This window comes from Aotus nancymaae, unplaced genomic scaffold (assembly GCF_030222135.1).
Source record: "Aotus nancymaae isolate 86718 unplaced genomic scaffold, 86718_ANA_hifiasm-v0.15.2.pri h1tg000002l, whole genome shotgun sequence".
NCBI classification, from domain to species: domain Eukaryota; kingdom Metazoa; phylum Chordata; class Mammalia; order Primates; family Aotidae; genus Aotus; species Aotus nancymaae.
Window position 1 is genome coordinate 9,098,730 of NW_026988413.1, and position 15,437 is coordinate 9,114,166.

The 15,437-nt window shown below is 51.2% G+C and overlaps 1 protein-coding gene across 1 annotated transcript in view; it reads right to left on the reverse strand.

Annotated features, from left to right (window-relative positions):
* Window positions 1–13,262: 13,262 nt before the first annotated feature.
* LOC105711294 (zinc finger protein 282) overlaps window positions 13,263–15,437 on the reverse strand; it is a 28,492-nt gene continuing 26,317 nt past the window's right edge. The window contains 2 exon segments of the mRNA XM_064372404.1: window positions 13,263–13,848; window positions 13,850–14,093. Of these exon segments, the coding sequence (XP_064228474.1) occupies window positions 13,263–13,848; window positions 13,850–14,093 (830 nt within the window).

Here is a 15,437-nt window from a genome sequence, read left to right on the forward strand (position 1 = left end):
AGTCCTCACGCTACCTGTAAGACGATGTGTTGGGAATTTTTGTTGGAAACACAGCCACATTACCATTTAATCGTCATATACTTAAGCCCCAATACCCGCAACGCCACAGCAACCATTCCTGCCTAATTGATACCATTGTCTTTCTGGAGACAAGCAATGAATTTCCACTTCGCAAGGTGCGTGAGTGGAAGAGTTCCTTCCTCTGAGAACAAACTTTTTTTTTTTTTTTTTTTTTTTTGAGACAAGAGTTTCGCTCGTTACCCAGGCTGGAGTGCAATGGCACGATCTCGGCTCACCGCAACCTCCGCCTCCTGGGTTCAGGCAATTCTCCTGCCTCAGCCTCCTGAGTAGCTGGGATTACAGGCACGCATCACCATGCCCAGCTAATTTTTTGTATGTTTAGTAGAGACGGGGTTTCACCATGTTGACCAGGATGGTCTCGATCTCTTGACCTCGTGATCCACCCGCCTTGGCCTCCCAAAGTGCTGGGATTACAGGCTTGAGCCACCGCGCCCGGCCGAGAACAAACTCTTAAGACCATGACTGGCTCGTTCCTCACATGCAGGGCTCAGTTCAGATTCTCCATCCTCAGAGAGACATCCCCAGCCCACCCTTCCGACAGCCCCACACCATCCTCCATCTCATACTCAGTCTCGTTACCCTGCCGGAAACTTCATAGCATTTATCACCATCTGAAGTAATCTCATTTTTTCACTCATTTACATGTTAATATCTGTATCTCTTCCACTGAAACGTCTGTCTACTGTATCCTCCATTCATTGTGCACAGAAGTGTTCATATTTGTAAATGATTGAATGGTGAATCAGAGAGTAAGGATATGAAATGTCATCTCAAACAGAAGGCATGATTTCCAGGGCAACTAGATCGACAGGCACTTCACTAAATCATTAATAAATCTAGAGACAGAATGGGCCAGCCTGAAGAAACCAATCAGTCAGGGAGATCCTGTCCAGAGGGTCTGACCTACTCTCTAGAACAACAAACATTTGGTGTCAGATACAGAAAAAAAAAATGTGTCGTGGGTGAGGTGGCTCATGCCTGTAATCCTAGCACTTTGGGAGGGCGAGGCAGGAGGATCACTGGAGTTTGAGACCAACCTAAGCAATGTAGCCAGACCCTGTGTCTACAAAATTAAAATCAAAAATAAAATGAGCCGGGAGTAGTGGTGCACACCTGTAGTCTCAGCTACTCAAGAGGTTGAGGTGGAAGGATCGTTTGAACCCAGTAGTTCAAAGCTGCAGTGAGACATGATTGCACCATTGCACTCCAGCCTAGGTAACAGACTAAGACCCTGTATTTAAAAATAAAATAAAAATGGGCCAGTAGCGGTGATTCACACCTGTAATCCCAGCACTTCGGGAGGCCAAGGTGGGTGGATCACCTGAGGTCGGGAGTACAAGCCCAGCCTGACCAAGACGGAGAAACCCCGTCTCTACTAAAAAAAATGCAAATTAGCCAGGCAAGGTGGCACATGCCTATAATCCCAGCTCCTCGAGAGGCTGAGGCAGAAGAATCACTTGAACCTGGGAGTCAGAGGTTGTGGTCAGCCAAGATCATGCCATTGCACTCCAGCCTGGGCAACAATAGTGAAACTCAGTCTAAAAAATAAAAATAAAGGCCAGGCGCAGTGGCTCATGCCTGTAATCCCAGCACCTTGGGAGGCCAAGGTGGGCAGATCATGAGGTTAGGAGTTTGAGACCAGCCTGACTAACATGGAGAAACCCTGTCTCTACAAAAAATACAAAAAATTAGGCGGGCATGGTGGCACATGCCTGTAATCCTAGCTACTCGGGAGGCTAAGGCAGGACAATTGCTTGATCCCAGGAGGTGGAGGTTGTAGTGAGCCGAGATCACACCATTGCACTCCAGCCTGGGCAACAAGAGCCAAACTCCATCTCAAAAATAATATAAAATAAAATAAAAATGTGGCCAGCGCAGTGGCTCATGCCTGTAATCCCAGCACTTTGGGAGGCTGAGGCAGGCGGATCACAAGGTCAAGAGATGGAGACCATCCTAGCCAACATGGTGAAACTCTGTCTCTACTTAAAATACAAAAGTTAGCCGGGCATGGTGGCGCGTGCCTGTAGTCCCAGTTACTCGGGAGACTGAGGCAGGAGAATCACTTGAACCCAGGAGGTAGAGGTTTCAGTGAGCCAAGATCGTGTCACTGCACTCTAGCCTGGTGACAGAGCAAGACTCCATCTCAAAAAATAATAATAAAAAAAATTATTTTTCACAGGCACAACGTCAGAACACAGGATGCTGAGGTCATTAAACAGTTCAGTCACAGAACTCATTCCCGCTATTCTGCTTCTGTACTCACGAGGCAACCTTCTGACGCTGCATGTTCCCAGGTAGCTTCTGGGAGGCAACAGGCAGGTGAGGCTGATGCATAGGTCCACACTCTGGCTTATACCTCAGTCTCTTGAAAATGATCATGAGTCAGCATCTCAGACTCTGAGCCTGGAAGTCTGGAAAAAGGTTCAGATCAAATTTCCAGCCTGCAAAGGAGGCAGCACCAGGCACCAGGCTTGCAGGCCCCTGGGCTGGTGTGTGGCACAGTGATTTGCTAAGTGGGGCTGAGGAGTGAGACCATCTGGGTCCCTAGCCCAGCACTGCCACTATATTAGTCAGGGTTCTCTAGAGAGAAGACTAATAGGAGATATATATATATATTATATATGAAGGGGAGTTTATTGAGTATTAACTCACACTATCAAAACGTCCCACAATAGGCCATCTACAAGCTAAGGAGCAAGGAAAGCCAGTCCAAGTCCCAAAACTGAAGAATTGGAGTCTGATATTCAAGGGCAGGAAGGGCCCAGCACAGGAGAAAGATGTAGGTTGGGAGGCTAGGCCGGTCTAGTCTTTTCAGGTTTTTCTGCCTGCTTTATTTTCTATTCTAGCTGCGCTGGCAGCTGATTAGATGGCACCCACCAGATGAAGGGTGTGTCTGCCTTCCCAGCCCACTGACTCAAATATTAATCTCCTTTGACAACACCCTCACAGACACACCCAGGACCAGTACTTTGCATCCTTCAATACGATCAAGTTGACACTCAGTATTAACCATCACAGCCACTTACTGATGTGAATCTTGGTCGGGTCTTTAACTTCTTAGTACTTGTTTCCTCGTTATTATTGGTGAATAGATAACAGTACTTAGCTCACAGAGTTGTGTGAACTAAATGAGTGAATTCAAGTCAAGTACTTACAACAGTACCTGGCCCAGAGTAAGAGCTCAAGGAGTACTCATGGTCATTACTGTCATTTAGTTCCAGCTTCTTCACTTACTAAGTGCTTGGCTTATGCTCACGCTGCCTTAGTGTCCTTGTCTTCTGCCGAGAATGTGAACACCTCAACCTAAGGTTGCTGATGGAACTCAAAGAAATAATTGATGTAAAGTGCGTATGTAGTCAAGTGCCTGGCATACAGCGAGCACTCCATAACAGGCAATTTCTTCTTCCTGATTTACTTTCGCAAGGTCCAAGCCTTGTATTGCAATGAATTCAGCAGGATAAATGTGGCTTCATTGTGTCTCTTAGAAGCTACACATGTTTTTTTCCCACTGACATTCAAATCTTGACATAGCCCGTTTTTAAAAACTTTTTTGTTTTTTTGAGACGGAGTCTCGCTCTGTTGCCCAGGCTGGAGTGCAGTGGCGCGATCTTGGCTCACTGCAACCGAGTGAGCCACGAGGTTCAAGTGATCCTCCTGCCTCAGCCTCCCAAGTAGCTGGATCTACAGGTATGCGCCACCATGGCTCGCTAATTTTTGGATTTTTAGTAGAGACGGGGGTTTCACCACGTTAGCCAGGTCTCAAACTCCTGACCTCAAATTCATCCACCCACCTCGGCCTCCCAAAGTGCTGGGATTACAGGCATGAGCCACCATGCCCGGCCATTCTGCATTTATTTAGAGTAAATTGGTTTGAAAGAATGATCCCAATACAGTGAAACAAACAGAAATGAGAGACACATTTTTTCTCAGTATCCAAGATTGGTTCTTCAATTGTTTCTTTGAGTCTGTGAATGATTCCAGGTTCCTTCCAGAATGTTCCCCTTTCTCTCAATCAGCTTCTGTTGATTGCAACCGGAAGCACACTGACTAGTGAAGGAAGGATGGCTCTCTGTCTACCCAAACCGAATGGAAGGTCCGGAGGGCAAGGAGCACCTCCCATCCTTTGTGTCTTTCTCAGCCGCACAGTTTCTTGGACCTGGAGATACTTCTAAAAGCTCTGTGGGAAGTCAGGGGAGGGTGTGACCTAGAGTGGTGAAGCAGTCTTCAGGGACAAAGTGGAACCAGAGCTGGGGCTTGAGAGACCAGGACTTGGACACAGCTCCCCTGCCCAGGACCCCTGGAGAACAAAAGTGGGAAAAAACAGGGCATGGTTTGGAAGTGGTCAAGAAACAAGCCTGTAATCTCAGCACCCTGAGAGGCTGACATAGGAGGATCCCTTGAGCCCAGGAGCTTGAGGCCAGCCTGGGCAACATAAGAAGACCTCATCTCCACATAAAATTTAAAAATTTGCCAGGCATAGTGGCACACATCTGTGGTCCCAGCTACTTGGGAGGCTGAGGTGGGAGGATTGCCTGGGCCTGGGTGGTCGAGGCTGCAGTGAGCTATGATTGCACCACTGCACTCCAGTCCTCCAGCCTGGGTGACAGAGCAAAAGCCTGGAAAAAAGAAAAGAAAGAGGGAGAGGGAGAGAGGGAAGGAGGGAGGGAGGGAGGGAGGGAAAGGCAGGCCTGGTTGAGCACAGCTGGGCAAGTTTGTGTAGTAGGCAGTAGAGCAGAAGGAGCGTCCACTGACGGGCTAAATGTCTGTGCTGCCATCATAGGTGCAGTGTAAAGAAAGAAATGCTCTGTTCAAAACTGAAGGCAATCAGTGGGGACCTGGTGAAATAAATTAGGTCCAGTCAATGAAAACTACAAAGCTGGCAAAAGAAAGGGGAAGTTTTTATGTACTGATCAAAACGATCTCTCATTTACAAAGAAAGCAAAGTGAAGAACAAAGTACACAGTATTGTACTATTTCTGCAAAGCAAAAGGAGGGATAATGAGAATATTTATATGTATTTGTTTGTATAGTCTACAAGTATATACAAGAACTGATAGCTGGGATGCTTTCACATTGGGGAACCTGGTGACTGAGTGACAAAGAGATTTTTTTTTTTTCCCGAGTCGGAGTCTCGTTCTGTCGCCAGGCTGGAGTGCAGTGGTACCTTCTTGACTCGCTGCAACCTCTGCCTCCTGGGTTCAAGTGATTCTCCTGCCTCAGCCTCCCAAGTAGCTGGGACTACAGGTGCATGCCTCCACACCCAGCTAATTTCTGTATTTTTAGTGCAGACGGGGTTTCACCATGTTGGCTAGGATGGTCTCGATCTCTTAACCTTGTGATCTGCCTGCCTTTGCCTCCCAAAGTGCTGGGATTACAGGCGTGAGCCACTGCACCCAGCCAACAAGGAGATGTTTTACTGTGTATCCTTTAATAAATTTTGAATTTTGAATGTACTAATGCAAAATCTATTCAAAACTTCATTAATTAATTGATTAAAAGCTGGTGCATTATGTTGGGTAATATAGCAGTACCCACCTCTACAAAAAAAAATTTTTTTTTTTAATTAGCCAGGTGTATGGCGCTCCTGTAATCCCAGCTACTCAGGAGGCTGAGGTGGGAGGATAGCTTGCGCCCTGGAGGTTGAGGCTGCAGTGACACTTGATCATGCCGCTTTACTCCAGCCAGGATGAGACAGCACAACCCTGTCTCAAGTAAATAAATAAGCTGGGCAGAATTCATCCGAGGGAGAGAACAGTGTTTCGTTTAGCAAGAGCCACGTTAATTGTGGAAAAAGAGGTCTAGGAGCATGGCTTGGAAGGCAGAGATGAACAGAGATAACAGGAAATTGCTCTCCATAATAACTTAGAATGTGGGGATTTCTCTGGGTGTAGAATGGGGGAGGAAAGTTTCTGTTTAGAGGCAGGAAAGATACAAGCTCGAGCAGGGGACACAGCAAATTCTGAGAAATTCCCAACGGTGAGATGGCTCACAATCTTTTTACGAATAGGGTGGCTAATATTTTAGGTCTAATTTTTGGGTCATTTGGCATCCTAGCCTAAGATGAGATCCTTCCTGTAACCTCTGAAGTATAAATGTCTCCTACACATGAGCATCTTATAGGGAGAAATCAGACAAAGAGAACACACCGAGCTCCCCTATCTGAGTTAATGCAGAGCAGAGGGCAGAGACCACGGCATGAAGGAAGATGTGTGAATTCCAGAATCCGGAAAGCAGGAAAGTGAAGCATGAATTAGCAAAAGAAAATGAACCACTCCTCATCCCCAAATACTTGAAGTGTGGGGCAGGGGCACTGGCTTTGACATTATATGTAGGATACTTTTCAGTTAACGGATATTGACATCATCAGAATGAAAGGTGTTGAGACACCCAGTAGTCAACACTGGCTTACACCTCTAATACTAGATACAGGACTTGAACCTTGAATGGGAGACATCAAAGGTAGTCTTTTATAACAGAGAGAGTCTTCTGGTAAACCTATAGAAATTATCATGCTGAGGGGTGATATAGATTTAAAATATGTCTAGGCCAGGCACAGTGGCTCACACCCGTAATCTCAGCACTTTGAGAGGCCAAGGCAGGAGGATCGCTTGAGCCCAGGAGTTCAAGGCTGCAATGAGCCATGATCCCACCATTGCCCTCTAGAGTGAGTGACAGAGCGAGACCTTATCTCAAAAATTAACACATTAAATTAAATTTAAAATAAAATACATCTAAAGAAGCTTGAACAGAGGTTCCCAACCTTTGAAATACAGTGCCAGCATCTCACTAGAGAGTGATTCTTATGGAAGGAGACATCTGGGACCCTTCCCAGGGTGGGCTGGGGGCTGTATATGATTCTGACAGATATCCAGGACCTCTCATCTCAAGAATTACCAGTTTAGAGATATGCCGCCCTGGCCAGGTGTGGTGACTCACACCTGTAATCCCAGCACTGTAGAAAGCTGAGGTGAGTAGATCACATGAGGCCAGGAGTTCGAGACCAGCCTGGCCAACACGGTGAAAACCCATCTCTACTAAAAATACCAAAAGTAGCTGGGCATGGTGGTGCACATCTGTAATCCCAGCTACTCAGGAGGCTGAGTCAGGAAAATCGCTTGAACCTGGGAGGCAGAGGTTGCAGTGAGTCAAAATCATGCCACTGCACTCCAGCCTGAGCAACAGAGAAAAAGCTTGTCTTAAAAAAAAAGAAGAAAAGTAAAGAAAAGAAAGAAAGAACAAAAGAAAGAAAGAAAGAGAGATATGCTGCCTTAATGACTCCCTAGGAGCCAGTGTGGGACGGAATGATAGCCATGGCCTCCCCCAAGCTGTCCTATGCTCTACCAAAACAGGACTTGGGCCTCTAGGCTTCTCTATTTCACATGTTTACAATAGCAGCTAGATGGACCAATGCTGTGAAATTATAAGCACAGGCTGGCTAAGCTTGGGCCTGGTATGAAGTTTCCTGCTTTTCCCCTTTACTCCCTGCCAATACCCAATACTCAGGGCCCAGATGCCAGAGGGCTGGTCATGGTGCCCAAATCCTTGATTATAAGATAACCGCCTTTACCTGTGGGGGTTGGGATGTTTCCATTTTTGGTGATGCCTGGCTTCAAGCTGCCTTCTTGAGACTTCCATTTCATCCTCTCTCGCCTCCTTTAAGCGCTATGCATTCCCTGCTCCTGAGTTCTAAAGGGGCTTCAGCTGTGTGGGGCCCAGACCACCGGCAGCTGGTCCACGGCCTCTGGCTACGCCAGTCTCCTGCCTGACAATCCCAGTTCCCGTCTCCCCAATGTGTTTTACCTTCACTCCACATTGCCTCCTCCCTCCTTCCCCTCTGCCCCATCCAATTCATCCTTCAATCCCTGACTTCTCCATGAAGGTTCATCCATGTTTATCATATCGTGAGCTCCAACTCCTCGCATCAACTCTGCTGTCAAGCAACTGGACTGCCTTAGATTACCAGTTTCCTCTTCACGTCTCCCTCCCACCTCCAATCATTTGTACCCCCTATAGTGCCCATCCTGGCTAGACACGTGCTAAATACTAAAGAGGTACCTAAGTGAACAAAGTGCAGAGGCCCACATCCTGAGTGTCACCATCTTTGATCAGCTCTGGGGTTAGAGCTCCCTATGGGACTCTCCTAGGGCCTGAGCTGGGGACTGGCGTGACTCATGGTATAGCTGAGGGGCACTAGTAGAGCCCCCAGCCCAGGACCCAGTAAACCGGAGGCTCAGCCTTGGCCATCACCAGCTCAGTATGGCTTCTATAGACCAGTACTTCCGAAATTCCCGGCGAGATGTCCTGCAGCGAGCCTTCCAGGAGGAGATCAGGCGTGTATTTCACAAGCCCCCACCCTCATGCAGTCATAGGCTTTCTAGTAGTTTTGTTCCCACAAATACCTTCTCTCCTCCTATTAGACATCAGGCTCCCAGAAGGCAAGGACTAGGTCTTACACGTCATTTTTCCCTAGTAGGTGTTCACGAAACAGTAACAATGCAGCCACCCATCCATCCTCAATCTCATTGTCCCTGCCTTCCCCTTTCCGTAAAGTAAGGCACAAACTGAGACCCTAAGCATGACGTTCCCTGAGCTGTCCACCCCTCAGGATCTGCTCCACCTCGCTGAGCTTTTCGGAGCAGCAACCTTTACAGGTACAGCTTGTACCTGATCATCTGGTACAGTGCTGAGGAAGGAACGCTACAATCCAGATGTCAATGTTAGAACTTCCTAGGCTGATGAGGACAGAAAGCCCAGAAAAGCATATCCTGAAGTGAGGAAGTAATTTGAATGTCTGGGAAGTTGAACACAGGTCTGGAAGGACACAGATGCAGCTCTCGGCAGTGGATACTTCTCAACAGAAGTCTGATAGGAAAGGTTTCACTGTTTACTCTTTTTTTTTTGAAACAGAGTCTTACTCTGTTGCCCAGGTTGGAGTGCAGTGGCACAATCTGGGCTCACTGCAAACTCCGACTCCCTGGTTCAAGTGATTTTCCTGTCTTGGCCTCCCAAGTAGCTGGGATTATAGGTGCCTACCACACCTGGCTAATGTTTGAATTTTTAGTAGAGACAGCGTTTCACCATGTTGGCCAGGCTGGTCTTGAACTCCTGAACTCAAGTGATCTGCCCACCTCAGCCTCCCAAAGTGTTGGGATTACGGGCGTGAGCCAGCATGCCCAGCCATATTAATTTTTAAAAGTTAATTTTAGGCCGGGTGCGGTGGCTCATGTCTGTAATCCCAGCACTTTGGGAGGCTGAGGCAGGGGGATCACGAGGTCAAGAGATCAAGACCATCCTAGTCAACATGGTGAAACCCCGTTTCTACTAAAAATACAAAAAAATTAGCCAGGCGTGGTGGCCCGTGCCTGTGGTCCCAGCTACTTGGGGGGCTGAGGCAGAAGAATTGCTTAAACCCAGGAGGCAGAGGTTGCAGTGAGTCGAGATTGTGCCACTGCACTCCAGCCTGGAGACAGAGCAAGACTCCGGCTCAAAAAAAAAAAAAAAAAAGTTAATTTTAAAAAATAGGCCTGGGCTGGGCATGGTGTAATCCCAGCATTTTGGGAGGCCAAGGTGGGCAGATCACTTGAGGTCTGGAGTTTGAGACCAGCCTGGCCAACACAGCAAAACCCTGTCTTTACTAACAATACAAAAACTAGCCGGGCATGGTGGTGGGTGCCTACAATCCCAGCTACTTGGGAGGCTGAGGCAGGAGAATCACTTGAACCCAGGAGGCAGAGGTTGCAATGAGATGAAATGGCACCACTGCACTGTAAACTGGCCAACAGAGCTAGACTCCATCTCAAAAATAAAAATAAATAAATAAATAAAATAGGCCGAGTGCAGCAGTTCGCACCTGTAATCTCAGCACTTTGGGAGGCTGAGGTGGAAGGATCACTTGTGCTCAGGAGTTTAAGCCCAGCCTGGGCAACACAGCAAGATTCTATCTCTACAAAGTTTAAAAAAAAAATAGCCAGGTGTGGTGATGCATGCATGCCTGTAGTCCCAGCTACTGGGGAGGCTGAGGCAAGAGACTGCCTGAGCCCAGGAGTTCATGGCTGCAATGAGCCATGATTGAATCACTGCACTTCAGCCTGGACAAGAGTGAAACCCTGTCTTTTTTTTCTTTGTGAGATGGAGTCTCACTCTGTTGCCCAGGATGGAGTGCAGTGGCACCATCTCAGCTCACTGCAACCTCCACCTCCCAGGTTCAAGCAATTCTCCTGCCTCAGCCTCCCAAGTAGCTGGGATTACAGGTGCACACCACCATGACTGACTAATTTTTCCTATTTTAGTGGAGATGGGGTTTCACTGTTGCCCAGGCTGGTCTCGAACTCCTGGGCTCAGGCAATCCACCTGCCTTGGCCTCCCAAAGTGCTGGGACTACAGGCGTGAGCCACCATGCCCACATTCTGCTTTTATTTTTCTTTATTCTAGAGACAGGGGCCTATGTTGGTAGGGTGATCTCAAACTCCTGTTCTCAAGCAATCCTCCCACCTTAGCCTCCCAAAGTGCTGGGATTACATGAATAAGCCACCATGCCCAACCGGATTGCTTCAGCTCCAGGGGTAGAGACTGCAGTAAGCCAAGACTGCACTACTGCACTCAGCCTGCATGACAGAGCAAGACCTTCTTTCTAAATAAATACGCAAACTGGGCCAGGCGCGGTGGCTCACGCCTGTTAATCCCAGCACTTTGGGAGGCCAAGGTGGACGGATCAGCTGACGTTGGGAGTTCAAGACAGTCTAACCAACATGGAGAAACCCCATCTCTACTAAAAATACAAAATTAGCCAGGTGTGGTGGCACATGCCTGTAATCCCAGCTACTCAGGAGGCTGAGGCAGGAGAATTGCTTGAACCTGGGAGGTGGAGGTTGCGGTGAGCAGAGTTAGCGGCATTGCACTCCAGCCTGGGCAACAAGAGCAAAACTCCGTCTCAAAATAAAATAAAAATACACAAATTACATTTTCTCAGAAGGAAAATTAAAATCCACCCCCAAAGCAAGACCCCTGTCCTGCTTCGGGGTGTGGACTCCAGGGTCTACGCTGAGGATCCCTGCTGCCTGGGAGCCAGCGGGGGCAACATCCTGAGTATCACCATCTCTGATCAGCTCTGGGGATCAGGCTCACTATGGGACTCTCCAGCAACCTGTGCCAGGGCTTGGGACGACTCATGGTGTAGCTGAGCGGTGCTTGGTGCAGTGGCATCCACCAGCCTAGAATCCAGGAAAGCAGACAGGCTTGGATCTCACTAGCTCAGTCACTAGGCCTCCTTGGGAATCAGCCCCTTGAGGGTAAAATAAAGGGATCAGCCTGAGCCTCGTGTTCAGGCGTTTTAAACCCATGTTTCAACAGTGACATCTCCCCTTTCCTCACCCTCCCAACAACCAAAAAACATTTTGACCTTCCCATGATCTAGATTAGGAAAACGTCCTGCACATGCTTTGAAAAGTGGCACACTACCCCCTCCCTCAGCAACTGAGCACTGGAGGGTCCCTTCTGCTCTAACAAAACTCTACTGAACCCTAATTTCTCATCTCAATTTGCTTTCTTAAGATTTGTCTCCTTCAAAAAGCAGAATGAAGAAAAAATATATATACCCCAGTGAATTGGATTCCAGTTCATTGAGGCTTTACTGTAGGCTGAGCTGGAGAACCCTCCAGCTCTGTGAACATGCAGTCTGCAATCTGGATACCTTTTATTTAATTTCAAGAATTCCCTTTGCTCGGCAAAAAGGGGTCTGAGGAAAGCGGAGCAGCGTAGATGAGGGCGAGGGCGGAAGCAGGGTGCTCACCAAAGTGGTGCCAGGTGCCGGCTGCCCACTGCACTCCCAGCTGGGAGGGATGCGGGACCCACGGCAGGGGCAGGGGAAGTCAATTTTGACACAAACAAGGGTCCTGGTGCATGCCACCCCACCCGGTGCCTGGCCATGCAAGACGCTGAAATGGAGACTGTGGCCCCTCGGGTCGCAGCGCCCGGAGCCATGGAGCAGGTGCACCAACGTGAAGGGGAGTCCTTTGGGCGCTTCCCGAGGCGCCTGCAGGGTGTGGAGCATAGCAGGGTCTGTGTCCATGTCCGTGAGCACGGGCAGTAACAGATAGCACCAATTGGGAGGCCCAGGGCAGGAGAGCCTGAGGCTCAGACTCTAGCACCCACTTGCCCGGAGCTCCGGGGAAGAGACACGTGTCGACTGCTCTCTCAGCAAAAGCCTCTCCCTCGCCCCTTTGCCCTGGGAAAACTGGAACAAATCATCACGGTGAGGACTGACCTGGGGCCCCAGCTGCCTGTGGGGGATCAGGCCACTGTCGTGCAGTGTCAAGATGCTACTGCACCAGATTGAGGGGCTGGAGGCGGGAGAGACAGGCTGGCGGGGAGGGGGCACCAGGAGCTCCCACGGAGGAAGAGCCCTCTGGAAGCACATCCCGGGGTGTTTCGTAGCCAATCTGTTCTCCGCTCCCAGGAACCCCAGTAGCTGGCCTCCTGTCGCTTCTGATTTTGTTGGTGGGTGAGAGAGAGGAAAGGGAGACCAGGAGGGCCAGGCCGGCGGCCTCCCTGGCAGCGGAGGTAGGCGGTAAGCGTGGTGGGGCCGCGCACACCTCTTCCCATGTGATTGGATGAACCATCTCACCTGCGTCTCACTTTCCTCAGTCACCAAGAAAATCCTACCCCACCTATCTCAGAGGGATAGGCCAAGGGTGAACTGGATAACGGATAGAAAACACTTCTAAAAAAGTATAAAGCGCTATTGAAACGCGAGGCAGTGTTGTCATGATGAAGGCGTTACCCAGCACATCCCTCAGCCTTCGCTTTTTTTCAGGGCATCTCCTAACCTTGGGACCTGATTTCCTGATGTTGGAAGGGCTTCGGGACTCCTTGGTGGCTTCCCCTGATGACCATCTGTGGCCCGGTGGCCCCAGGGCACCCGAGAGGGTGTGAGGGCGGTGCCCGAGCACGCTCAGCTCCTCGCAGTCCCCCGGGGCCTTCCCTGGCCCGTGGGTCCACCCTAGAGACAAGCTGGGCGTCCATTTAGACCAGACAGATCTGGGGGACCCCTGCCCCACCCGGGAGGGAGTGCAATGCCTGTTGCCAATTTCCAGTCGGTGGCCGAGGACACCGGGCAGGGTGGTCGGTGCTTGGGCTGCCCCCCCGGCCCTCTCCGTCCAGCCCTGCCCTCCCCCAGCCCGGCCCTAGTCTCGCTCGGGCGGCGGCGGGGGCGGCCGTGGGGCGCCGGGGCCCGGGCCGCCGCTGTGCACGCGCAGGTGGTCCTTGAGCGATTCCTTGTAGCGGAAGCTCTTGCCGCACTCGCCGCACGTGTAGGGCCGCTCGCCCGTGTGGATGCGCTGGTGCTTGAGCAGGTTCTGCTTGCGGATGAAGCTCTTGCCGCACAGCGCGCACTGGAAGGGCCGCTCGCCCGTGTGCAGCCGCTGGTGGTTCTGCAGGTGCTCCTTGCGGCTGTAGGTCTTCTCGCACTCCGAGCACTTGTAGGGCCGCTCGCCGCGGTGCGTCATCTGGTGGCGGATGAGGCCCGAGTGGCAGTTGAAGCTCTTCTCGCACTCGGCGCACTCGTAGGGCCGCTCCTTGGTGTGGCTGCGGTGGTGGATGATGAGGCTCTTGCGCACGCCGAAGCTCTTGCCGCACTCTGGGCACGAGTAGGGCTTGCTGCGGGCGCCGTGCAGGAGGAGGCTCCGCCGCAGCCCGCCCGGGCAGCAGCTGCCGCAGCCGCCACCCGCCCCAGTCCCCGCGCCGCCGCCCCCGCCGCCCCCATCGCCCCCCGCCGCCCCCGGTGCTGCGGTCCCCGCCCGGCGGCGCCTCGCCCGAGCCACGCTCCCCGGGCAGCGCGGGGAAGCCGTCGTCCAGCAGCCCACGGGTCGGGGGCCCGCTAGGGTTCTCGGCCACCGCTATCGGGGCCAGGCTCTGCGGCTGGGGCTGCGACTGCGGCTGCGGCGGCTGGGGCTGGGGCTGGGGCTGAGGCTGCGGCGGGGCCGAGGGTGGGTTCTTCACCATCAGCAGGCTGTCACCTGGGGAGACAGGAAGAAGTGACAGGTGGAAAGGGGCTCTCAGCCGGGACCCTACGCTGCTCCCGGAAGGGTCAGGGAGCGTGCGCTCTGAGCCTCAGTTCCACTAACTACGAGGGACTGCACAAGGTGCTGGGCCACGATCTACATGGCCCTTCCACCTGCCCGAAGCTGCCCTGCTGTGGAGCCCAGAAACGGTCAAGCAGGTGGCACACGGCAAGGACAGGAAGTCCCTCCGGAATGCTGAGGGCTAAGGGGTAGGGGACCTGCTGTCCAGAAGTCATTTTGGAAAGTAAAATTGCCCAGAAACAACAAGACTTAATTGCAGTCTGATGGACAATGTTTTCTGTGTGTTTGTTTTTCCAGACAGGGTCTCGCTCTGTCCTCCAGGCTGTGGTGCACTGGAAAGATCATGGCTCACTGTAGCCTTGATGTCCTAGGCTCAAGTGATCCTCCCACCGTAGCCTCCCAAGTAGCTGGGACTATAAGCATGCGCCACCAGGCCCAACTAATTAAAAAAATTTTTTTTTGTGAGACAGGGTCTCACTACGTAGCCCAAGCTGGTCTCCAACTCCTGGGATCAAGCAACCCTCCCACCTTGACCTCCCAAAGTGCTGGGGTTACAGATGTGAGCCACCACACACATTGACAATGCTAACTTTTATCTCAGGCAAGTCTCTCAATGGGAAGGAAGAATTTTATCCAAGGTGAAAAGCATCTAGAGGCCCACAGGAATGGAATGCAGGGAGCTGGAAACAAGCATCACACGGATTGGCAGCCATGTTTCCACTAAGCATGTGGGCATCTGATTGGGCAGGGTGGTGTGGGCAGCTGGGACATGTGAGTCCCACCCTTGCACCTGACCCACCTGGACCTTGGCAGCACCATGACAGGCTCTCCTTTCACCCGAGGCAGTGGCCGCCCAGCCTAGCACCCCAAGGAAATGGTTCTTGCCCCATTTCCTTGCATTCTAAGTCCTCCAGGCCATGAGTGCCTGGAGCTCTCCACCATCTAGGGTGGCAGGAGACAAAGCCCAGGCTCTGAGCATCAGAACAGTGACGTCAGACCCAGTCCTTCCTCCCCACCCCGGCCCAGTGGCCAGCCCGCAGTGGTTCTTAGGCCTCACACTCCATCACCTCCCTGGTCTTCATTTGGAATTCTTTCCTCCTTAGAGGAGCCCTGCTCCCAGTTTAGGGAAAGCCTGCGGAAGAGCTCTCAAGAAGGGGTTTGTGACCCTCCCACTTCTTCTCAGCATCCTTTTCTCTTCTCCGTGGTCACACCCCTCTGCCCAGGGTCCAGCTGCTTCCTGGGCCACTTCTCAGGCTGCATCTGCCATGCTTCCACCCA